At 50.9% G+C, this 24,384-nt stretch overlaps 10 protein-coding genes across 10 annotated transcripts; 6 read left to right on the top strand and 4 right to left on the bottom strand.

Annotated features, from left to right (window-relative positions):
• The first annotated feature begins 987 nt into the window (after positions 1-987).
• Positions 988-4,101, top strand: VC83_07540 (uncharacterized protein). Its single transcript, XM_024471109.1, has 3 exons — positions 988-1,466; positions 1,516-1,599; positions 1,651-4,101. The coding sequence occupies exons 1-3, from the start codon at positions 1,341-1,343 to the stop codon at positions 3,232-3,234; spliced, it is 1,794 nt and encodes a 597-aa protein (XP_024321411.1). The 5' UTR covers positions 988-1,340; the 3' UTR covers positions 3,235-4,101.
• Positions 4,102-6,136: 2,035 nt separating this feature from the next.
• Positions 6,137-8,485, top strand: VC83_07539 (uncharacterized protein). Its single transcript, XM_024471108.1, has 2 exons — positions 6,137-6,757; positions 6,846-8,485. Exon 2 carries the CDS (start codon positions 6,915-6,917, stop codon positions 8,382-8,384), a length of 1,470 nt encoding a protein of 489 aa, XP_024321399.1. The 5' UTR covers positions 6,137-6,757; positions 6,846-6,914; the 3' UTR covers positions 8,385-8,485.
• Positions 8,486-8,548: 63 nt separating this feature from the next.
• VC83_07538 (uncharacterized protein) lies at positions 8,549-9,445 on the bottom strand. The gene is made up of 2 exons (XM_024471107.1): positions 9,195-9,445; positions 8,549-9,079 (listed from the first exon to the last, which is right to left on the bottom strand). Exons 1-2 carry the CDS (start codon positions 9,346-9,348, stop codon positions 8,742-8,744), a joined length of 492 nt encoding a protein of 163 aa, XP_024321398.1. The 5' UTR covers positions 9,349-9,445; the 3' UTR covers positions 8,549-8,741.
• A 161-nt stretch (positions 9,446-9,606) lies between these two features.
• Positions 9,607-10,495, top strand: VC83_07537 (uncharacterized protein). Its single transcript, XM_024471106.1, has 2 exons — positions 9,607-9,825; positions 9,883-10,495. Exons 1-2 carry the CDS (start codon positions 9,730-9,732, stop codon positions 10,471-10,473), a joined length of 687 nt encoding a protein of 228 aa, XP_024321414.1. The 5' UTR covers positions 9,607-9,729; the 3' UTR covers positions 10,474-10,495.
• On the bottom strand, positions 10,496-12,892 carry VC83_07536 (uncharacterized protein). Its single transcript, XM_024471105.1, has one exon. The coding sequence runs from the start codon at positions 12,292-12,294 to the stop codon at positions 10,699-10,701; it is 1,596 nt and encodes a 531-aa protein (XP_024321405.1). The 5' UTR covers positions 12,295-12,892; the 3' UTR covers positions 10,496-10,698.
• A 263-nt stretch (positions 12,893-13,155) lies between these two features.
• On the top strand, positions 13,156-14,683 carry LYS1_2 (Saccharopine dehydrogenase). The gene is made up of 3 exons (XM_024471104.1): positions 13,156-13,411; positions 13,464-13,679; positions 13,738-14,683. Exons 1-3 carry the CDS (start codon positions 13,378-13,380, stop codon positions 14,598-14,600), a joined length of 1,113 nt encoding a protein of 370 aa, XP_024321404.1. The 5' UTR covers positions 13,156-13,377; the 3' UTR covers positions 14,601-14,683.
• Positions 14,684-14,953: 270 nt separating this feature from the next.
• Positions 14,954-16,812, top strand: THG1 (tRNA-His guanylyltransferase). The gene is made up of 8 exons (XM_024471103.1): positions 14,954-14,990; positions 15,045-15,134; positions 15,197-15,328; positions 15,395-15,439; positions 15,511-15,683; positions 15,749-15,837; positions 15,889-15,993; positions 16,045-16,812. Exons 1-8 carry the CDS (start codon positions 14,977-14,979, stop codon positions 16,264-16,266), a joined length of 870 nt encoding a protein of 289 aa, XP_024321403.1. The 5' UTR covers positions 14,954-14,976; the 3' UTR covers positions 16,267-16,812.
• On the bottom strand, positions 16,433-17,113 carry VC83_07533 (uncharacterized protein; the record flags this gene model as incomplete). Its single annotated transcript, XM_024471102.1, has 1 exon — positions 16,433-17,113. One exon carries the CDS (start codon positions 17,111-17,113, stop codon positions 16,433-16,435), a length of 681 nt encoding a protein of 226 aa, XP_024321402.1.
• A 2,802-nt stretch (positions 17,114-19,915) lies between these two features.
• VC83_07532 (uncharacterized protein) lies at positions 19,916-20,408 on the top strand (the record flags this gene model as incomplete). Its single annotated transcript, XM_024471101.1, has 2 exons — positions 19,916-20,219; positions 20,299-20,408. 2 exons carry the CDS (start codon positions 19,916-19,918, stop codon positions 20,406-20,408), a joined length of 414 nt encoding a protein of 137 aa, XP_024321401.1.
• A 2,208-nt stretch (positions 20,409-22,616) lies between these two features.
• On the bottom strand, positions 22,617-24,046 carry VC83_07531 (uncharacterized protein; the record flags this gene model as incomplete). Its single annotated transcript, XM_024471100.1, has 1 exon — positions 22,617-24,046. The coding sequence occupies one exon, from the start codon at positions 24,044-24,046 to the stop codon at positions 22,679-22,681; it is 1,368 nt and encodes a 455-aa protein (XP_024321412.1). The 3' UTR covers positions 22,617-22,678.
• Positions 24,047-24,384: the final 338 nt, after the last annotated feature.

The raw sequence follows: 24,384 nt of genomic DNA, 5'->3' as shown, positions 1-24,384 counted from the left end.
GAATAGCGGCAAAATGTGTTGAAACTTCAGGAGATAAATACATACTGGCAAAAAAAGGCAGATGATGAGCTTTATAGGCAAGAACAGTTAGAACTCTTGAATATGAATATATAGAGACTTTGAACAGAGATATTCAAGAAGGGAAAAGCAAATGGAAACGGCCATGAAGACCATCACAAGAATTTGGGGATATAGAGAGTTGGAGCAGAGGAAGAGTTTTAGAAAGCCAAGAAGTTTCAAAGGGTGGGATTGATTGGTTTTTATACTGTGAAATGGTTTTACTCCTACTTCTCTTTCCTTATTTTCAGAAAATCAAATCATTGTAGATGACAATGTTAGTCTTCATTTGAAAGCACACTGTTCACTTGAAGATTATATGAAAAGAGAAGGAATTCACAGAGTAGGATTCTGGCCTCCAAACTCTCCTGATTTACATCCTACTGAGAATGCTTTTGATTATCTAAAAGATCAAGTTGATGAATATATACCTTTAAATGGAGGTAAGCTTGAGAAAGCTCATGCAAGAGTATTTCTTAAGGAAGAATAGTGGGGTAGTACTTGCAATGACCCACCCACCTCCTGTGCACAGACCCTGTAGAGTAGAGTGGGCACCTTGGCATTTGGTACGCCTTACCAAATATGTTACTGTTACCGTTACACGCTAAAAGTGTGACAGTAACGGTTGCTAAACTGCTCTAATGACCTCCTCTTCTAGTTTTGTTACTTTATAGAATTGGGCATGCAATCAAGTCGTGATTGAATACCGCGTCGTCGACGCATCAATGTAACATAACTGACGTTGTATAAGCTTGCAGCTTTCCGCGCACTAAGCTTTTGTCATTTTCCATAGCCTTAATAGCCATATCCATTGCTTTTGGTGGTAAAAATATGGTCTAGATGTATGTAGATGGGTGTTTCACTCGTTTGGGTGTTCCACTCGCATATGGACCACGTTATAAAATAATCAATACCAATACAAATCTAGATCCCCCTTGCCGTTCCGTTTCAGAAATACTGCATTACCTGGAATGGCGTGATAAGTTCGTTTACGTACTCGTACGTACAATTACACACGTTCTAGCCCATCGCTTAGGTACTTGTACCAACATAACGTGAGGCTGCTCGTGAAATGGGGTAATGTGGCGACGAAGGTACGACATCACCCATCAATTGGGGATCTGGCTTTTAAAAGCGACTACACCTGCTGTGTTTGGCTGGAGCTCCTCCGGCAACAAAGATTGGATCAACAACGAATATCACAGCTCGAGCCGTTCCTTCACTTCACCTGGACGAAATAATAAACACGCAGACCCAACCCGAGCAGCTCGCCACCATCCAGGATGGCGTGGACAAAGTCGACGCGGATTATTGTGATGCTGGTGATTGATATCACCTTCTTCATCATCGAATTGGGTGTTGGGATCTGGGTGGGATCGCTGGCGTTGATGGCTGACGCCTTTCACATGGTACGCCTCCTGGCGCTCGAGATGGAAGAGCTACGCTAACATGGGATAGCTGAACGATATTATATCTCTACTCGTCGGACTATGGGCTGTGAAAGCTGCCCAGAAGTCTAGCTCGGACAAATATTCTTTTGGTGTAAGTGTCTTCAACCCCGAAATATAGAATCGTGTCTGACTTTCCAAACAGTGGTTACGAGCAGAAATCCTAGGTGCCTTCTTCAACGCTGTATTCCTGATTGCCCTGTGTCTCTCTATCATCCTTGAGGCCATTACGAGATTCGTCAACATTGCGATTATCACAAACCCACAACTCATCTTGATTGTTGGCTCATTGGGCCTGGCTTCGAATATCGTGGGTTTCTTCGTTCTCGGTGGACATGGACATTCACACGGACCTGAAGAGCACGCACACGGCGACGAGGGACATACCCATGATGACGAAGTTAGAACAGCTGAGGAGGGACAAATGGGGATAAACATCACCTCGACCGATGCTGCTGATGAGACCGGGAGGGTTGCAGATGTTCTCCCAGAAGCTGCGGTCTCACAAGCCACACGAACTCCCAGACGCTCCACGGAGTCAGGGAGGGAAAGACGAGCCAAGTTTACCAGCTCCGATGAGACGGCCAGTACTTCCAATGGTAGCGATCTATCAGTTTCTCTAGGTAGATACAGCAATAAGTCGCTTCGCAACAAACGCCCCAAGGTCCGCTCCAGCAGCATGACAAGCCGCCTCGCGTCTGATATCAATATCCACCCCGCCAGTTTCCGCCAGGAGATCATCGAAGCAAGCCGCAACTCCCTAGACGACATTCAAAGCGCAGACGACCTCGAATCCCCCGGCCCCTCATCCCCAACGGGTGAGCAAACCGAGCCAAACGAGCACTCTCCACTCCGACCCTCTTCATCAGATGGCCTCAAGCCAGCCGGAGGTAACGGCTACGGCTATCAAGCTATCCGCCAGGACTCATGGCACGACGGCCACAACCACAACAAGCCCAGGGAGGATGGCGGCGGAGGTCACGGCCACAGCCACGCCGACCTAGGCATGCGCGCCATGGTCCTCCACGTCATCGGCGACGCCCTCGGCAACGTCGGCGTCATCGTCTCCGCGCTCATAATCTGGCTCACCGACTCCCCAAACCGCTTCTACGCCGACCCCGCCGTCTCCCTCTTCATCACCATCATCATCCTGCGCTCCGCCATCCCCCTAACCTCCGCGACTGCCAAGATCCTCCTCCAAGCCACCCCTGACCACCTCGATGTCAACGATATCAAGGAAGACATCCAGAATATCCCCGGAGTCGTCTCCTGCCATCACGTACACATCTGGCAGCTCTCAGACTCTCAGATCATCGCTAGCTTGCATATCCAGATCGCTTTCCATATCTCCGCTGAGGGCGGCGCGGCACGCTACATGGAGGTCTGCCAGGCCGTCCGAAAGTGTCTTCACGCATACGGCATCCACAGCGCTACCATCCAGCCCGAGTTCTGCCTCGATAGAGCGCACGACCACGGTGACGCCAACGGTGGAGGGTTGGACGGCGATAGCACCGCCCGCGCCACGCCAGTGGATGAGTGTCTCCTGGAATGCGTGGACGATTGCGTAGGGAAGAGCTGCTGCTCTACCAAAAGCCCACCGGCGACGCTTTCCGGGGGTCAGAATGGGGGCGGAGGATCACGGGGCAGTGTATCGCAGGGAAGCAGTAGCCACGGGCACGCGCACCCGGACTCCAGCCCTGACCACTCGCACGACGGGCACGCGCATTAGTCTTTGCCAAGTATTGGGTCTTGGAGGGATTTTATTGTTACGTTATTAATAACTTATCTTGGCATGAAAAGTCTCAGCTAGCTACAGGGCTGCATGGTTACAGAGCTAGCTGTGCTGATATGGTGCCACACACTCTCTTGTTGTTTTTCTTTACTTTTCTCTCCTACGGCAGGCGGCCACCGGCGTTTGTTTTTAAGCAAATTGTCGGGATAAGAGTTTTGGCGTTTTGGGCTGCGATGGTGATCTGCGTTTCAAAAAAAAAAGGGGGGGGGTAGACTAAAACTACTGTAGCGATACTTGCGGTGACTTAATACAGCATATTGCACGTCATGGAGTTCTTGTGGCCAACCACGCGTAGGGGACTGATTGTCGATATTGTCACCGGTAGGAGATGTATTGCTATTCGCGTTCCCTGGTGACTCTTCTTCCCCATTGCCCCCATTACCCCCCTTGTAAGCTGAGGGCCTTGCGAGTTCCTCGCCAATGAGGCTGGCGAAGAGTAACCTACTCCGTGCCGTGGATAATAATTGCTATGATCTAACCACCCAAGCCCTGGCACCTCTTTCAGGATTGGAGAGGCGGACGAAAAACCATGAGAAAAATGCGGGGGATAGTATCTGCAGGGGTCAGTTAATAAGAGGCAGTTTTCACATCCCATATTCTAGAGAATGTAAGAGGAAGCGCAGGAATTTATACTGGGTATTAGGCGTCTATTTCCTGGTGCTGGCGATGTTTCAATAAGGCTTGATACCTAAAGTAAGATGAGTGCTGAGAAGCAAAACGCCCCGACCACAGCTAGACGACGTGGCCGCAGAGAAAATGCCACAATAAGGGGCACAAGTCTGGCAACATGCACCTTCAAAGGCGAGCCTCTGCCATATAAACTAGCGATGGGAAACAAAATCGATCTCACTGTCGTTACTGGTTTTGTTGTCACTACTGATTCTCACCGTCGTTGCTGGTTTTGCTGTTACTACTGATTCTCACTATCGTTGCCAGTGTCTACTCCGCCGTCTCTAGCCGAGTCCCTCGAATGAGGTTAGAGAGGAGGTTGTTGGAGACTGTACACAGTAGTTGCGTCCATAATAGCACTACATCTGATTTTCTAACGTCATGGGCATGGGCCTGCCGTCATGACCGAGGAATTTATATTCGCATCGTATCCAAAGGTGATAATATCAAGCTTTCCCAGCTCCTATTTCCCCACCAGCTTCCCTTGCTGTTTAGACTACCTCTGGTGATGGCCGATCAATATCCCATCTCGCCGAATATCGACTTCCCCTGAAAATATCCCCAGTCGAAAAAGCAGCTTGTTGAGTGCTATCAAGAAGTGTTGAATCCTCGACCTGGAAGCAGGGATCAGAGCCCTGATACCGAAGCTGTGTCAGCCAGCTTCGTGATCCTCCGGATCCTAGATCTTCCGATTCTGAAGTTTCGATTCTGAAGCTCTAGGGAACGGACCGAAACCAGGGGGGTTTCAGGATCCGAGCCACGAATAGGCACAGGAATAGGGCCCGGAACAGTCTATATACTAGTCAGAATAGCTTCAATTATAAGAATATGCATTACAAAATTATCACTTCGGGCCCTACTGCTTCATGACTGTAGTTACGGTTTATGTTCTCTACCTACTGCTACGGATCCTACGGAAATTGTCCAATAAGAAGACCAGCCAAAAAAAATCCCGTGAAATGGAGCCCCTTAAACTTGGTGGACCTCAGTCGAATCGACCGCCACAAGCGATTGTTCCCCTAATGGATTGTAGGTTCGGTTATGGGGTATATATTCTTGATTTGCGCCGTGGGCGACTGAGGGGATGCTCGACAGTTGGAAAGATTCAGACAGCTATTACATGGGGTGTGTGGGAGGGGGTTGCTTCCCAGGACGAGGTTGTTGGAGTTGATGGAAGGGGTATTGGCGATATCACGAAGCATGTCCCTACTGTCGTTACTAGTTCTGACTGTTGCTGCCGGTTCTTACTGTCACTGCTGGTTCTCACTGTCCTCTCTGTTGCCCCTGTCAACGGTGAAAATATTATCACTCTCCTTTCCATCCAGGCTAATTCCCATGTATGACTCCATCACGTCAAGCGCGTCCTTCCATTCTGTTGATGAAGGACCCATCTGGGTCAAAAAAGTACAACATGTAAAGACAAGGGGGTATAATAGGGACTTACAAGAATAATAACTCGGAATGAACTATGAGGCCTTTCATCTCAGCATCAACAAGTTTCCCCCATCGCACGCTGTTGTCGACCATCTCTTCGGCAAGCGCCTCCTCTCAGTGACGGGAAGGCCATAAGAGTAAAATGTACACAGGATTTCGTTAGAAAGATTAGTGCATCCGCAAAAGAAATAAAAGAATCACTTAGGAGCAATGTTGTCGACACGACCACGCGGCCGGTTTCTAAGGTTGGGTATTCCACGAGACTCGTCCACCATCGAGGAGCTTGCCGATTCTCACTGTCCCTACTAGTTCTCATTGTCACTGCTGGTTCTCACCGTCACTGTTAATTCTCGCTGCTACTGCTGATTCCCTTGACCCTCGGTATGGGCGATGCAAGGATGAATTCCTCGAACCTTAGCATTTTTTCTTCGACTTTAGACCGTTGACAATATAGGATTCGACGCGCAGATTGGCCCACCTTCCTTGGCGTAAACATCGTCGTTTTTATCTTGTTCAGCGAGTAGCCGCACCGCAGGCGAAGCAGCCAGACTCGCAGCTGCCTCAAAACCCATCACAGTCACCCAAATAAAAAAACAGTCAACAGGATGTACACACACGTAGTAATACAAATTAGCGAATTAACTCTCTCTCTCCGCCTCGATGAACCACCACCTACATGCCCCTCTCCCTATCTATTTCCTATGCACCCCTTCCCCCGGTCTCCTCCCTCCCTATGCAATTCGACATAAACGCGTGAATGTTTTTTTGTCCCCCCTCCCTCCCTCCACACATGAAAAAACCTCAAACACTGACTACATAAAACCCGCTCTAGGAACTGAAAAGGGCCTCTCCGCCTGCCCGGGACAATCATCCAAGGGGGGTGAGGGGGACAAACAAAATACGCAAAAGAAAGCCAAGCACACAAATGATAAACCCCCTGTCGAGGCAGCTACCTAGCCCAAAATGCCTGGCAAGATTAATTAAGGTATCCCGCAAAAACAACCCTAACTGACCCTAAGTCTAAACATAGTTAGGGATACCATCATCGCTGTAACTATAGTTGGGGATAGCGTCATAGCCGTAATCTAGATATGAATATGAAATGTTTTTTGTTTTTGTTTTTTTTTGTTGGGAAACACATGCTATGATATCTTCCGTACATTGCTCGCCACTATAGGCAGAGTAATTTTTTTTTTTTTTTGCGAGAGTAGTTTTATTTTTAGGAAGAGCAGTTTTATTTTGTAGCAAGAGCAGTTTTATTTTTATTTTGTAGCAAGTTTTTTTAAGTCTGTATCATAAGTTAGATTAAACAAGTCTTCGTTACTTTTTTGAGGTTGTGTGTTCTTGCGAGCAATCTGTACGTTCTGAAATTCCTCCTACTTAATCAAAATTTAAATAGTAAATTCCTATTATTCAAATGGTTGGTTGAGGTAACAGTGAAAGAGGAGCAGTACGTCATTCCGCGACACGACACAAAGCACGACACAAATGCGACTCAGCGGCCAAAGAGGACCATGAGGTCGCCTAACCCTGAGTTTATTATGCCATCCCTGGATTACAGGGCAATAGACGGCTCATGGGAGGGTCTGTCTAGTGGGGGTTCACGTTCTGAAGGGAGTCGTCAAAGGCGGAAGTCGAGTACCCCAGAGAAACAACCAGACGCAAAGCGACGCAGCTCGCGTCAAGCTGCACAGAATGGAAGTCCTCAGAACCGTTCGTGTCCACCGGATGTCCGACGACCACAGCGCCCTGCCGAAGGCGCTGGGTCTGAGTTTCTGGAGATTATGGCCGGCCACGCCACTGCTATGTTATCATTTGTACTGGATGTTCTGGGGAAGAGCCTCCGTATACTCAAGACGCCCATCTCATATGCGCTTGCTGTTTGGCTGTTGCTCGGGCTCAGCATCATGATGCGGAATTTCTTCACTAATTTGATTTACTCTTCGCTATCGCCATTATGTCGTATCCCAAACACCTCGCTTCTTAACCTTCCATTCTGCCCCTCCGGTGGCTATGATTCGAAGTCTGGTCCGTCACCAGCGGCGGAGTTTGACCAGCTGATCTCCGTTCAAGGGAAGTTTGAGGAGGTGCTAGATGAGAGTGCAGCTGGGGTGTCACTTCCTATGGATATGAAGCGAGGGGAGGCGTCCATTCGAGATCTACGGCAGCTGGTGAGGTACAGCCAGTTGCATTCAAAGAACGAGCTTGTTTTGGAGTTCGACGGATTCATAGAAACTGCAAGGATTGCCTCGTACGATCTTCAAAAGTTCAACAGCCACATCGGAAGGGCTGTTGACAATGTGCTTGCTACAACCCGGTGGACAACGAGAGTGCTTGAGGGTATACAAATCCGAGATGCCTCCCAAGGAGCAATCAATAGTTTCGCCAACAGCTTTGCCAATAAGCTCCTTGCACCCTTTCAGCCCGTCAAGTTCACTGAATCAGTGCTGCTTGATCAATATATCAAACACACACAAATCGTCGAAGAGGAGATCATGAAGTTGATTGACGAGGCCCAGGCCCTACTGATGGTTCTGAACAATCTCGAAGACCGACTCGAAGTAATCCACGGCATCGTGACCCGTGACGGCCACCACGCCATCGCCCAGAGGGAAGAGCTTCTCTCCGAGCTCTGGACCATGGTCGGCGGCAACAGAGGAAAACTCAGCAAAACGAACCGGCAGCTCAATCTCCTCAAGCAAGTAGGAGTATACCGGAAGTCGGCCTACGGCCACGTCTCAGCCACCATTCTCAAACTGCAGCAGATTGGGTCTGGGCTTGAGGATCTTCGTGAGCGTGTCGGGTCGCCGGAATTGCTGCGGGATAGGATCGATATTCCGCTGTCTGTGCATATTGAGCATATTCAGCGGGGGGTGGAGAGGTTGGAGGAGGGGAGGCAGAGCGCGAGGAAGTCGGAGAATGAACATATTGCGCAGACTCTGGAGAGGAGTAGGATAGAGGGCACGTTGATTGGGATAGACTAAGGTTTTGTGTGTATAGGTCTTGGGGCGGGGAACGAAAGGGGGTCATTATTAGATAGGATACGTAGATACAACCATAAATTGGTTAAACTCTCAAATCAGAGTCATTTTATAACTGTACTTTGCTCTAGTTAGTGCCACATAACGACACTTCAGTCTTGTAAATCCTTATAGACACGATGCCCCGCTACGGCTCTCACAGCATTCAAGAACCCCATGGCTTATAGATACAAGCTTCACTCAATTGGGAGACTATCCATCCACCTATCCTACACATCCAACACGCCGCGCAACCCAAGCGCCATATAGAAATACAGTAAACAACCCAAACGCCCATCCATGCACTCCCAATCTCCCTCCCTACCGATGCCTATCCTTACTCAACTGCCCCTCATCACTCTTCGGGAACCCCCCCACCCTCTCCGCCTCCCTCAACACCGCATTCCCCTTCTCCCCCTCCCGATCCGCCTCCGGCAGTCCCCACCACTCCCTATGAAACTTCTCCTGCTCCTTCCGCCGCCTATCCTTCGCTTCGCGGTCTTTCTGTCGTTGAAGCCGTAGCCCGAACCACTCTTCTCGCGCGTTATCTTGCTCCGCTTGCGTGGCGTGCGCGATCATGCAGCTGTTCATCCCTAGTCTTTGGGCGCGACACGCAAATGGCGCTGTAAATGTTCGGCCGACTGCGCATTCTGCGAATTCTGGAGAGGGGGGGAAGAAGAGTTAGCTAGGTGCACACGACCTCCCGCCGCGGAGCTGGAACATTGACCCAGCAGACCGGGGCAGGGAGCAACAGCAGTAGGAGGGGAGACGAACCTTTAATCTCTGCCGCGCAAAGGGCGCGCACACGCGCAAAATATAGGTCCCGCACCTGCGTCTCCTGGCCCGCGGACAACGGGAGCGGGTTCCGTGAGGGCATGGGGAGGCGCTCTAGCGGCTCGGCCGGTTCTGCGGCTGGGAGGGGCGCCATTGCCGCTTGTGTGTCCGTGAGAAAGGGTCGCCTTTGCGGGGTGTTGTTGTGGGAGTGGTGGTGCTGGGTTGGATTTACATAAGTTACAGATATAATTGTCGCTGGAGCTGGAGGTGCAGGGGGAGGAGTGGGTTAGTTTCCGCGGCGGGGCGGAGAATTTGGGGTGTGGTGTGGGGCTTGGCGGGTGGTGGGTGTCCAGTAGTAAATTTTGGGATGGGCGATAAGAGAAATAATATATCGCGAGGTTGAACGAGCATTATTCAACTTCATACCCTTCGATTTCCCACGAATTATTACAACGAAACTCTTAAATACGACCCTCGAGTTAGTGTGTTTGGAACCATATAATTAGATCAGGCGACTTTTATACACGGAGCAGCCATGTCGTCGATGCGAAATGCGGTTCAGCGCCGCCCGCATCGCGAGAGAGGACAACCTGAAGAGCGCGCAAAATGGGGATTATTAGAGAAACACAAGGTAACCTCCCCTCTTCCCCCAACCCCTCATTACCCCATCTAACATGTCCCCTCCTAGGACTACTCCGCCCGCGCGCGCGACTTCAACGCCAAAAAAACCAAACTCAAAGCCCTCCGCCAAAAAGTCCTCGACAAAAACCCCGATGAATTCTACTTCGGGATGGTCTCCCAAAAAGGCCCCACCACATCCGGCAAGAACAGCACCGGGACGCTGAACGGTGACAAGGGGAACAAAGTCCTCGACCAGGACGCGGTGCGGTTGTTCAAGACGCAGGATTTGGGGTACGTGAGGACGATGTGGAATAAGACTGCGAAAGAGGTTGAGAGCCTGAGGAGGAGGGTGGTGGGGATTGAGGGGGAGGGGAGGAGGGTGGTGTTTGTGGAGGGGGAGGGGGAGAGGGCCGTTAGGATGGGGGGGCTGAGGAGAGGGAGGAGCGGGAGGAGGAGAGGGGGAGGAGGAGGGGGAGAAAAGGTTGAGGAGGGTGAGGGAGAAGGAGGCGGGAAAGTTGGAGGGGATGTTGGAGATTGCGGAACGGAGGTTGGAGGCGCTTACGGAGGCGGAGGAGGCGCTGGATTTGCAGAGGAAGAAGATGGGGAAGACGATGAGTGTTGGGGGGGTGACGAAGGGGGGGATGAAGTTCAAGGTTAGGGAGAGGAAGAAGTAGGGTGGGTGTGTATGATGGGAAGATGAAAATATTGATACGATTTCCTAGGTAGTTGAGCTATGGCCTACTTTCATGACAAGACTGTAAGAGTCTAAAAACCCCGAAGCTCCGTGTTCCCCATCCCTATCCATGACGCCTTACATCACGCTCTATGTACCAAAGAAACAATAAAACCAACTGCAGTCATCCAGCTGCTCAAATCAGCCAAGCTAATTCAGCCCCTTCTTCGTCAGACACCCGCTGATGGAAATAATCACACTCGCCAGCGTCTTCACCGTAAACGTCAAGACCCATACCACAAACTTCAGTGCCCAAAACAGCACCTTCAGCGCCCCCTTCGTCGGCTTCGGCAGATTCGCCTTCTCCTTATCCGATAGGCTCTGTTGGCTCTCGAGATCCATCTCCATCTCCTCAATCTTGGGCTTTTTCGTCTTAGCAGCTGGCGGCGCCGTCGTCGGCGGCGCCTCAAAGCGCTCGATGTTATGCGTCTTCTCCTCCGCTAAAGCCACAATCACGACCGCGCAGATTGCAACGTCAACGAGGAAGAAACTATCAATCCGCGCCGCCACCCCAGTGTCGACCTCAAGGTATCCGCCCCCCGACCCGTCACGCGTCAACTTCACCATAGTATGCGGTAGCTCCGGGTGCTCGAGCGTGTACTCGACGCGCGACCAAGCGGGTGACGAGGCGATGGTGACGCAGAACGGCGTCGACATGGACTGGTGCACGAGGTAATACTTCTCGGTGTCATTATCCCAGACCAAGCGACCGCATTCGAATTCAGCGGCTGCGCGGGCGGTGTCCTCGCTGGGGCTGTTGTTCTTGGCGACCATGTCAAGGGCCATGGCGGCTGCGGCGCGGGGGTAGAGGAGGGCGACTAGGCCATCACTGGGGGGGAGGCGGCGCTGGGGGTCTTCGAGGGCTGTGGTGAGGACTTCCACGCCCGCGGGGTCTTTGTCTTTGTTCTTTGAGCCGCCCATGAGGGTGGATGTGCTCTTTGTGAGGGCTTTGTTCGGGTCGTGTCGCGTCATTGCTACCAGGGCGGAGGTGGATGTTGGGTCGAGGCGGAGAGTGTAGAAGGGGTGGGTGGCGGAGGAGAGGGTGTGGACAGGCTCTTCGACTGCACTTGTCATTTTAAGACAGAATGAGCGGCCCTCGCTCGCTGATACCCTCCAGCCGTTTGTCACTTTCCACAGCTGCTTCAGCTCTTCCGTGGAGCATGTTGTTGGCGGCGTTGGGATCTCCGTTATAGCTCTACGGGGGCCCGTAGGCATACCGAGGGGTGTTCGACCCGACCCGCTGCCAGCTGCGTATGGGCTCCTACTGATAGCCGATTGAGGGATATGAGTGGGGCTGGTTTGTGTCGGATAATAGTCTTGTTGCTCGAGGGGAACATCGGGGTTATATCGAGGAAATATCGATCGGATCATGGGCTGTTGACTTGAGCCTGCCGCGTTATTTTGGAGCGGTGGCTTCGCAATCGAGCTGCGTGATGAATTGCTGTGACTCCTGACAAGAGTCGGGGCTTCTGAGAAGGCTGTTTGGGACCTTTGGATCTCAGATCCAAAAGGATTCGGCGAATTGCGGCCACCCATCGCAGATTGCGGGCTGCCGTCGAAAACAGAGTGCTTGTTGCTCATTGCAGACTGACGACCATCGATGGGAGCGTCAGGTGTCTTTGGGCGACTCGAAGAGGCATCTTCAGGATGTCCTGGTTGGATGACCCCACGTCGGGTGCTAAACTTCCCTTGGCTCTTCTTTGTTGGCGGGGGAGGAAACAACTGTAATCCCGCATTCGCAGACATCTTGATATATGTGTAGTATACCGGATACTAATCAGATGAAGGGAAGAGAAGACGACTTCCAGCGTCTAGGATAGGTATATGAAGAAGAATACGACAGCAGCACGCCCCCTCCATGAAGAACACAGAGCCACTTGTGGGAGATATATGAGAGAAAGCTGACAACCTACCTGGGGAATGCACACTTCGACATACTAGTGAGGGGTTCAAGGGTCGGGCGTTCGAGGCGCATGCACAAGGAGGCGCCTGCAACCCGCATTCCTTGAGACATTCTGCGGGATGGGACGACATGTGTCGATGGGCATGGTCAATGAGGACAAGGGAAACTCAAAATAGAAGGTCGCATTTGGCTGGGGGATTGGGAAAGGCGGATAAGTGGACGGAGGGGAGATGTGTCGACCCTGGTGCCAGCGCTTAGAGACATAATGTGATAGCGCTGTTGATTGGCTCAGAATTGATTCAAGCGCCCAAGGAGAAAGGCGGGAAACAACATCTTTTCAGTCTTTGGGTCTTTCAGTCTTGACCGTCATTCGCGATTCGCGATTTCGAACCCCGAGCTGACTGGCGCACTTGTGTGCATTCCTATTGATGGCTGCGTCGGTGACGGCGCCGAGTGGGAAGTGGTACGGTTGAGCTCTACCTAGGATATACCACGTGATCAAAGAGTGGTCTTGCATCACGTGATTTATCATTGCATTTGTCAAGGCAAGGCTGAAAGCAAAACCAGACGCATTGCTCAGTATGTATATCTTCCACCGTGCTTATCAATGCTCTGATGACAGTTATGTCTACATAAATGTACTGTAGAAATGATGATCACGTATACGTATTGTATTGAGTGTTGTGTGATGTTGTACCCGCAAGTTCTAAACTTCTAAAGCGACATATAATAATATAGTGAGGCAAATAAAGCAAGAAGCGGTGTCGGCGGGGTACTCGACCACAACCCGCCAATTTCGAGGCGGTGAGTCTGAGTCATGGCTGGCAGAATTTCCAACCAACTCGCAGCGCATCTCTAGGAGAGTCGTTTCTTTTGAACTTTTCTCCACGCAAAACAATAATAACCTATTCAATTGCAACCCCAAAATGTCTGGAATTACTCTTCATCTCCGCTCCGAGTGTATGAACCCCTCCTCACCCTCCCACAGACCGCAATTGCTAACGCCCCGCAGGCAAGGCGCTCGAGCACCGCTCCGCCCTCACTCCCACCACCACCAAGGCCCTCCTCGATGCCGGCTACACCGTACGCATTGAGCGCAGCCCAGAGCGCATCTTCGATGATGCCGAGTTTGAGGCCGTAGGGGCGACACTGGTGCCCGAGAACACCTGGCGCGAAGCCCCCGCCGACCACATCATCCTGGGACTCAAGGAGCTCCCAGAGGAAGACTGTGAGTCACCACGAGCCAGAATCAACACATTTATTTAACCATACTAACCGGAATCCAGTCCCATTGAAGCATGTCCACATCCAATTCGCCCATTGCTACAAGAACCAAGGCGGCTGGGAATCCGTCCTCTCCCGCTTCCCCCGTGGCAACGGCACGCTCCTGGACCTCGAATTCCTGGTCGACGAGCGCGGCCGACGCGTCGCCGCCTATGGCTTCCACGCCGGATTCGCCGGCGCTGCCCTCGCCCTCGAGAACTGGGCCTGGCAACTCACCCACTCGGAGCCCTTCCCAGGCGTCAGCGCCTACCCCAACGAGACCGCGCTCATTGCCGATGTCAAGAAGGCCGTCGCTGAGGGCGCCGCGAAGACAGGTAGCCAGCCGCGTATCCTAGTTATTGGTGCGCTGGGACGGTGTGGATCGGGTGCCGTGGAGCTGTGCAGGCGTGCGGGCATCCCGGAGGATAATATCGTGAAGTGGGATATGGCTGAGACGGCGAAGGGTGGGCCTTTCAAGGAGATCATCGAGAGCGATATCTTTGTGAACTGCATTTACTTGAACTCTAAGATCCCTAGCTTTGTGGATTACGAGAGCTTGGATACGGCGGATCGCAAGCTGTCGGTTATCTGCGATGTCAGCGCTGATACCACCAACCCCAATAACCCGGTCCCGGTTTACACTGTCGCTACGACGTTTGATAAGCCTACGGTCCCGGTTGAGGTTAAGCAGGAGCCTAAGTTGAGCGTGATCAGCATTGATCACTTGCCATCGCTGCTCCCGAGAGAGGCGAGCGAGGCGTTCGGGAACGATCTCCTCCCGAGCTTGTTGGAGTTGAAGGACTGGAGGAACGTCCCGGTCTGGCAGCGCGCGGAGAAGCTGTTCCAGGATAAGGTCGCTACGCTTCCAAAGGAGTATCTGCAGTAGAGAGTTATGGTGTAGATTTAGAGGGAGTTTGTAGAGTTTAGACAAAATGACTGAAATGAAATACCACACACTTTACATCCAAGCTTACCAGTTCCCAATTGACGTGTAACAATGTGCCGGTACCAGAAATCGGATATAACTAATTCTGAAATCCGATATCTATTTTTTCCCATATGCAATCCTTGATCCAATCCCCTAATTTTCAGTAACTCAACCTTAAGGGTCCATTCCCTTCATTTAGTCGAAAAAAGTTCCCGTGACTCGCTTCATCCACCAAACCAAAAAAGTTACACCAAAACCCATCACCCCGCCTCACCCCGCCATCACCAGCAATAAAATAAATTTACCCCTCCCCCCCCTCCCCGCTCAAATAAAAATGGCGAATTCAAAGTAAGGTCCTCAAATCCGAATATACTTGTTCACGGTAGTCTAACGCAAAGACAGGTATGAATACGTCAAGTCCTTTGAGCAGCCGGATTTGCTCTTACCAAACACGTGGATCGTGATACGTATCGATGGACGGGGATTCCATAAGTAACCTACCCCGACGCAGTATTTACTAGTGATTTTATTTGGAGATACTGACATGTTTGCAGGTTCTCAGATAAATATGCCTTCAAGAAACCTAATGATCGCCGTGCGCTGGATCTCATGAACGCGGCGGCGGAGAGGGTCCTGGTCGAGTTACCAGATGTCGTCGTGGCGTATGGGATCAGTGACGAGTATAGGTATGATTTACCCAAGCATAGGAGTTGAAGGGAGGAATATGTGTATTTGACTGACGCGGTGAACAGTTTCGTGCTTCACAGGTCATGCACGCTATTCGAGCGACGATCGAGGCAAGTCCTTATTCCCCCACTCAGCGGCGTTCTCAACGCTGCCAGTTGTGAAAATGCTGATATTCCCGCAGTAAACTCGTCACAACAATCGTCTCCATGTTCTCAGCCTACTACGTCCACCTCTGGCCCTCCTTCTTCCCCGACTCGCCCCTCACGTTTCCGCTTCCAGGCTTTGATGGGAGGGTGGTGCAGTACCCGACTGTCCAGAATTTGAGGGATTATATGAGTTGGCGGCAGGTTGACTGTAAGTTCTCTTTTGTCGGTTTGAGAGGGGGAAAGAAGGGGGGTGCTAATGGGTGTCTGTTCTAGGTCATATTAATAATCTGTATAATACGACGTTTTGGACGTTGATACAGCAGGGGGGCATGGATGCGAAAGCTGCAGAGGCGGAGTTGGCGGTAAGTTTTGCTATTTCTTGATGTTTAAGGTGTTTGGCTGATCAGATATAGGGCACACTGGCGGCAGATAAGAATGAGATATTGTTCTCGAGATTTGGGATGAATTACAATAATGAGCCTGACATTTACAAGAAGGGGAGTATAGTCTTTCGAGGTGTCAGTAGCCCCAGGCCGATGGCAGTTTTTAATATGCTTACAAGTTTCCAGTATGAATTAGTAGAGGCTACCACATCTTCGCCAGTGCTCAACGAAGAAGCTCTGACGGCCCCGGAAATGGCTCTATCAAAAACACAGGCGGAGAAGGAGAGGAAGGCGCGGCAGAAGGCAAAGATCGTCGTTCAGCATGTTGATTTCATAAAGGATGACTTTTGGGAACAGAGGCCCTGGATAGTATCTAATCGCCCCGGCAAGATAAAACCCGAGCCGTGAAATTCATACATATTCATCTGCATCCATCCAAACCACCAACCACATGGCTGTGTCTATATGTGCCCATAATAAACCCTCCTCGCCGAAACGCCTGCAATGATTCGCTAATGCTGCTCGAGTATCGCCGTAAAACATAAAATTCCAAAAGGGTAGACAGGACAAATGTCTAGTCTTTCCGCTTCTTCTTCTTCTTGTCGTCTTTTGAGGAGCGGGTATCGGAGGAGTCCTGGGACGCGGCGGCTGCCGCTTCGGCTTTCGATGCTTTCCTTAGCCGCCTCCGTTCTTTTCGCTGTGCTTTCGTCTCTACCGCGTCGCTTTCGTCGGAGGGGGTACTCGAAGATTCATTCGCGCTCGACTTGGCTGCCCTCCTCGCCCTCTTCTCCAATTTCCTCTCCCTCCTCTCCTCCTTCGTCTCCCCATCCTTCCTCCTCTTCTTCTCCGCCTTCTTATCCACCTTCTCATCCTCCTCAACCTTCACCTCCAGAACCTTCACCTCCACAACCTCCTTTACACTCCCCACCAACGTCTCCCCCCTCACAAAACAAGCATACAACCCCCCCGTCCCCACATACTTCCCCCCACCCCTCTTCACCATATCCAACCCCCCCCCGGTAACCGTCTGGACCACCTGACCCTCCTTGCTCGTATCCAACCCCTGCAACGACTTATCAAACGCATTCATCCACCACATATCGCTCGTCCGATGCTGCTTCTTCCCCACACCAAGCGTATTCTGCTTCTGCGACACCAGCAGCGGCCGCGCGAGCCCGATCGAGTCGCTGTGCGCGTGCAGCGAGTGGCCGGAGCCGCGCCAGCCTTGGGAGGTGAGTAGGGCGTGCGCGTTCATCGTGGTGCGTTGGGCGCCGCGGGCGTGGTCTGGGATGGGTTGGTAGATGATGGAGTGCGGATTGAGAGATAAGGCTGGGAAAATAAAATTTTGGCGGGTATCGTGATGGTGGAGCCTAGCGGCCACTGTTATCGGGGAGCTGGGCGCGCGTTGCTGGATTGGGGATCGGGTGGATGTCGTCGACGACCACAAGTGTGAAACGGCGGGATCGACGACGACGTTGCGGATGGAGTAACGCGGTGGTCCTCTACCGTTCTGCTTAGTTCATTGAGTATTGTATCTAACTATTTAGTTAGTTAGGCACCTTACAATATGAATCGCTCGTTTTGAAGTCAAATCAAGTGACCCCTATGTGACGGGCCACCTTCCATTCAGACTCTCCATACCGGATAACTTACGACGACGACAACGACAAAGGACACAAGTTAGATCAGTTTTGTTTATTTATATCTATCATACACTCCCCTATTATGTGACTTCTGGCTCCCCGCTTCATAACTAGGTATTAACGCACAATGTGCACCCAGCTCCACGTCTCCCCCGCTATATGTCACCTCAACGTACTGGTAGACTAAGAATAGTGTCACTTCTCGGAACCTCCGAAGAGGCAGAGAAGGAGAAAAGTAAGTTGTGTCTCTTCCGCATTGCTGCAGAAACACTAAAATCAACAAAGCCAGATCCAAACCCGTCCTGTTGATTTAACTCAACAAAGACAAGCCTCACCGCCTCCGGCACAACAGTTGACAATAGTGTGAATGAGACATCAACAAACTGAAAATAGTTACTCAATTGTTGGTAGGAAGAGGAGGAAGTGGTCTATCGGGTGGAGGACCAGGTTGGGGCGCGCGATATTTGGCCAGCTCCAAGGCAGACGGGAAGCTGGTACCTCCCTGGAATCCAACGCCGCGGTTCTCAAGAGGGGACTTGGCACGCTTGTGGCCGAGTTTGGGGGGAGCAAGCATCGCGCTGCTGCCTTGGGGGAATTCGGCTCCATAGTTCTCAAGAGGAGACTTGGATTTGGTCTTGCTGAGCTTGAGAGGAGCAGGCATGGCACTGAGACCTTCGGGGAATTCGGAGCCACGGCTCTCAAGGGGAGACTGAGATTTTTTCTGGCTGAGATTCAGGGGAGCAGGCATCGCACTGAGACCTTCGGGGAATCCGACGCCGCTGTTCTCGTAAGGAGACTTCGATCTAGTCTGGCTGAGTTTGAGAGGGATAAGCCTTTCACTGAGTTCTTCTGAGATTCCGACGCTGCGGTTCTCGAGTTGAGCCTTGGCGAGCTTGTGGCCAAGTTTGAGAGGCGCGGGCATCAAGCTGCTATCTCCGGGGAATCCGACGGTGGTCTTCCCAAGAAGAGGGGACTGGGAAAGAGTCTGACGGATCTTGAGTGGAGCGGGGATCACATCATTGCCTACACGGATAAAGCGACCGTTTGGATGGGTGCTGGTCTCTCCAGCGTTGCGGCCCGCACTGGTCCTTTTGGCACTGCGGATCGTGCTGGACCTTCTCTCACTGTGGCTGGTGCTGGATTCTCCAGCAGTGCGGCTGCTGCTGCCGCTGGTACTGGCTTCTCCAGAGGTTCGGCTGCTGCTGGCGGTTTCGTCTCCGATTCTTCGGCTGCGGGCGCGGTTGGCGTGGGCTTCTCTGTAAGCGCGACTGTCTCTGCCATCTCCAGCTGGAAGGCTTGCTTCCTCAAACCTGACTCTGGGACGTTTGTTCTCGTCGGTGCAGACTTTAATGCTGCCGTTCTCTCGCTGGAAAATAGGCTTTGGCTTGGTTAATCCTTCGTTGCTGTTGGCACGATCGGAGGTCGATGGTCTCTCGATCTCACTACGGCTGGGAGGAGCCTGCATCTCAACGCGGTTCTCGACGGCCACGAGGCGACCCTTGACTTGAGTGACAATGTGGTCGCGCGACTCCATGAGGCGAACCAGGACCTCGGCCTTCTTCAAGGCCTCTTGGCTGGAACTAATTTGTTGCGGGGTCAGTTTGTCATTTTGACGGCTGTTCTCTGGGATTTCGTCAGTAGGTTTTTTCAGGGCCGAGCGGCGTTCGACGCCCTTCCCCTTTTCGTCCTTTCGGTGACGGTGTGATCTCACAGGCGCAATTTCAGCTTTGGTTCTGTTGTCAGTGAGGTGTGCGGATGGAAAAGCTGGGTAGCTAAGGTAGCTCCCGCTGTTGCTGACACCCCTGATTTGGGCCATTCTCAGTGGATCCATCTCCATATCCTGATTGTTCATCTGAAGGCCATGGTGTTCCCGTTTGTTTCTGGCTGCCATGTGGGCTCTGTAGGCTCTGTTGGAGCCAGTCGGCACAAGATCCTCGTCATCTTCAAGATTTTCAAGCGCTGTCCGTTCTGCACAGCGTTCGGAGTATTCTCTTTCCTCGCGCTCTTGGTGTGCCTTTTCTCTCGCGAGGAGCCTGCGCTCCATTTCGTTGGGCACATTTTTTTGTGGGAGGAAAACGCTGGGCCCTCTTGTGCGAGGCTCTTCTGGCGCTTTTTTCAAGATAGGTTTCTTGCTCGAACTGCTGGTTGCAGCCGCGTCCTTTGCCTGTACTGCAGGTCCGCCCTTTTTGGCTTTCCCGGTGGGGGTACTCTCCTTTTGAGAACTCGGACTTTCTCCTGGAAGTTCAGGAGTGTTTAGCTTTTTTTCTGCCAACAGTTTGGCGCGATCGACATTCACGTGGTCGGATTCTTGGTCGGGTGCTAATGGATCATATATATCGTCCAAGCCCAAGCGCGTACTATCACAGGGGGGGTCAGCGAGCTGAAGAGCCGCGAAGTTGGATTATTTTACTCACATGGTAGTTTCACGCCATTTCTGTGCCGTTTCTTCTGCCATCAAGACGGTCCTGGCTGTCCATCTTGTTGCAACCAGGCCTATCATACTGTCCAGCATAACCGCGGTGACCTTTGTTCAGGTTAGCATCAACTGCCCTCGAGGAGGTAGTAGGATACTTACCTTAAGTTCCTCTCCAATAGTGCGAATCGAGCGGGCCAACCTCAGGCCATCTATTCTGTGGATTTCTAAATTGGTATATCCACGGAACATTACCTCTGATATGGTCTGCACAATTCCCGTGAGAGGCTCAAGAATCTTCAACAGTAAGTCAGCGCTCGACGCGAGAAGGTCCACCTCAACAAGAGGTATCAGCACATAGTGGGAACACTTACATTCTGCCAGAGCAGATCGCTCTCTTCCAGACACTCAACGATCAGTGCAGCCTCGTCATCCATATAGTGAAGGCGCAGTCGTTTGAACATCTCAGCGGTATTTCGAAGAACATGCGTTAGCACATCCTTCTCTCGAAAACCTATGCGCTGCTTCGTGCGCCTCCAGCCCTTTTTGGGTAATGTGATCTTCTTTGTCAAATTATAGGCCTTAGTGCTGTTGTATGCGATAGCTGCAAGGGCGTCGGCGACGAACTGGTTCAGATCCAGCACGGACTCGCTACGGGGAAGAGTCTCGGGATCGACGCCGAAGGTCTCGTTAAAGCGGTTATTGACATGAGCTGTGCCGAGAGTTGCGTTGTAGGGTGCCGATAGCTTCTTTCGGGTACCGTCCTTGTTCCTGACAGCGTCCTTCGGAAACTTCGGTGCCTTCGGTTCGGGCTTGGCTTTCTTGTCTTTTGTACGCTTGTTCAAGCTGTTGGTTCGATATATGATAGCCATTGTAAGGCTTTATGAAAATGTCTTGATGTTCTTGATTTGGGTAGCCCGTCGTGGAGCCTGTTGGAACTTGGAGCTTGGTGCCAGGGAATGACACGAGATACCACAAGGTGAGAAGATTTGTCAAGACTCTTGACCTACGAGATGTTAACTGGATGTTCTAGGAAGGTTCGAGGCTGTTGATGGCGTCCAACAAGAAAAAAAAAAGATAGGGGAAGGGGGGTTTCTTACAGTTGAATAGAACACTGACCACAGATCGTGTGGAGCAAATACCCAGACTGTGTGGATGAAGTATCTAAATGTCCAGGCTGTGAGTTGCTTTTGGAACTTTCACCTTTCTACTTGTTAATAAAGTGCTCGATGAAGGTTCAAGAAGACAGATGATATCTCATGGGGTGGAAGGAAAGATCGTTGAAGGGTGGAACTTACAAGTGAAACTGAACACGGATGGTGCTGAAGAAATACACAGATCGTGAGTTTCTTTCTCAGGTCTTCTCCTATTACAAGTTAACAAAGTGCTCAAGGAAGGTTTGAGACTGCTGATGATGTCTCGTGAGGTGGGGGCAGGATTGTTGAGGGGTGGTTCTTACAAGTGAAGTTGAACACGGATAGTGTGGATGAAATATCCCGACGGTGAGTATATTTCTTGAACTTGAACACTATACGCGTTGAAAGCGTGCTTGGTGAAGGTTTGATATTGTTGATGGTGTTTAGGAGAAAGAAAGGAGGTTCTGTGAAGGGGTAAAGAGGTGAGAGGGTGAACGTCACAAGTTGAACGAATAGATGAGGGGTGGTGTCGAGGAAATACCCAAGATCTGGGGTTATTCCACTCAACTACCACCCTCCAATGTGTTGAAAGGCTATTCGGTGAAGGTATGAAGCTCTAGATGGTATCTAGAAGAAAGAAGAAAGGTTGTTGAAGGGGTGGTTGTCGGAAACGGAATTGACCAAAGGTGGTGGAAGGTGAAATCAAAACAAGCTGCGTGAATTTGGCTTATAAAATTACCCAACGGAGCTAGCTCGAAAAGGGGGGGGGGGACTCGAGCTGCGATCCTTTGTTGCCGAGGAGTTGTGTTCACCAACTAGGCGGCAGGGGTTGTTAGGAGCAGGGGCGGCAGTACGGCGGCAGGCGTTGCTACGGCGGCACACGCTGAGAATCTCGCCGTGGGAATCTCGGGATACGGGGGTACTGCTCGCGGTCAGCTTCCGGTGAACGGTGGATAAGCTTCCGTACGTTTGTATCATTACTACGTCCATGGCGATTTCAGTTTGGTATTGTTTTGAAGAGGATCAGTCTACGTTGTGGTTGAGAGACGAATCTAGAGAGTTTTTATAGGGCTGGCCATCCTTGCGGTTTTGTTGGCTCCTTTCTTTTCTACTGTCTATTCACCTTGGGAATGCCTCTGGTTATTAAATCCCGATATTTGATTTAATGGCTCTTGTTTACATTCACAATTCAAAGTCCACTATATTCATTTTCAAAAAGTGTTTGTTTTGCAGTTTGGCGCGTGTTTTTTGTCTACGATGTCTTTATCGTCGGTTCTTACAAGGCCACAAGCGGAGTAGATAGGGGTCCGAGTACTGAATAGAAAATTACACCGTCCGTAAAGATATAACATTGAAAGGTTTGAAGAAAATATAAAACCATAAGCTGTATATATATTGGTTTAAATAGCCATACTTTCATAAAGGGCTTCAAGAAAACAAAGAATGACTGGCAACGTAAATCCGGATCCAGTTACACCTAATCCAGACTACACCACCAGGGGAAAAGTTACAATTTTATGAAAGGTTTCAGTAAAGATTTCCCCACGAAAGTTTAATTTATAGCCTGATTCTCAAAACTTTTCGCACTTCAGTAAATCCGGGTTGATTCTATACTACTTCTTATTGTATTACTTCTTCGGGTCCACGTACTCAGGGTGCTTCTCCCTGTACTCCCAGTCCTTCTCCACCATCCATGCGTGCTCCAGTCTCAACCCAACCTCCCGCAAGTTACAATCTCTATGGCCCCATTTTTCGGCATATATCAGCCGGCCGTGATCAATCGTCATCCAAAGCGCTATTTCAAAACCAACTGGATCGCGGTAATATGGTTCTCCCTGGCCACCTGTCTGGCGATGCTGCCAAATATTCCTTCCCTTGGGTGAGCGATACTTCGAATGGTCCATCCCCTCAAAGGTGCGCACGATAGCTTTGTACGATTCGTCCCCCCGAGTATACTCAGGCCATATTGAGTCTGCTGACTTGCCTCTCTTAGTTTTTGGCCCTTTTTTATCTATATCATAAGCTTCCGGAGGATTTGGATCAACGAATGATGCCTTTGGGCCGACTTTCTTTCGGTACAGAGACAAAAGATCAGAGATGGAAGTCCCAACATCGTTGATTTGGCCTATTTTCTTCTCGTCAACCCTGAATCCAGCCATGGCGAGTCGCTCGTGCATGTCACAATCAGTCAGGTAGTATGGGATCTGCGTATCCCACGCCCCCACCTCCGTATATGCAGCTGTGTTAACGAGTGCAAGGCGGTCGTACGAGAACAGAACTTGAGCCCAGCGTCCATAATCAGGCACTGTTGTATTCCGCAGAGCATACACTGCCTTCATATACAGAGACTCGAAAGGTTCTTCTTCCTCGAAAGAAGCAACTCCAACGTCCATGTGTGACCAGAAGTATTGGGGCCAGTGCTCTTTGAGCGAGACATATAAGAAGAAGTTCTGCAGCTGGGAGAAGGTGAGGAGAGTTGGTGTTGTGAGGATATTGACTCCGAGCATATGCAGTCGAGTATGATTTAAGAAGAACGGATTCTGGAGGCTAAGTTTCCTATGTTCGTTGGCATCCATTGTTCCAGTATTTTCGATAACATATATGTCTTCAGGTGGCCATCCCGCTGTTATATACGCCACCACTGCCTGCTGCAGTATTCTCCAGTTCCGAGTGAATCCAATGAAAAGAGGTGTCTTCTCTGGGACATGAGGTCGGGGAGGAGCATTCCAAGAAGGAATTGGAGGTAGTTCTTGAGCTGAAGCCGCAGCTTGCGCAAGGGGAAAGTTGTCGACCACCGGCGGGTCAATCTCCGTCAGGTTGGGCTTGAAGAGAGGATGTCGCGGAAGCTCGAGTGGCTCTACCAGATCATGATCCTCTACCACTTTTCGAATTCGGGCTCCCAATCCACGGTTATGAATGTTCAAGTAATATGCCGTGAGATAGACACAAAGCAGCGGCACGCCGACCAAGATATATCGAAATGATACTCGGGTCATGGCAACCAATTTACCAGTCGACCGGAAGCGGCTGGCTCGACAATATGTGATAGAAGCATCCAAAAGGTGAGATCTAACAAGAAGAGAGCTGTTTTTGCAATTTATATGATACGATATGGCCCGCAGTAGGCATATCGTACGATGAGGGTCACAGGGTACGCTACTCTGAGCTAAGAGGGTCGCAACTTCCCAAACAAAGGAAGGGTTTGTTTACCTGCACATCATGACGAAATAATGAGAGTGGCTGACAATACTAGCATCGACTAGCTTTCAGGACATGAAAGGAGGCAAAGCCAGGGCACTTTCGAAGCTTTAATCCTTTTTCTTGAAGCTTGAGG

Source organism: Pseudogymnoascus destructans (genome assembly GCF_001641265.1).
Source record: "Pseudogymnoascus destructans isolate 20631-21 unplaced genomic scaffold scaffold_20, whole genome shotgun sequence".
Taxonomy (NCBI): domain Eukaryota; kingdom Fungi; phylum Ascomycota; class Leotiomycetes; order Thelebolales; family Thelebolaceae; genus Pseudogymnoascus; species Pseudogymnoascus destructans.
Note: the sequence above shows the minus strand (reverse complement) of the source record. Positions and strands in the feature narration are given on the sequence as shown.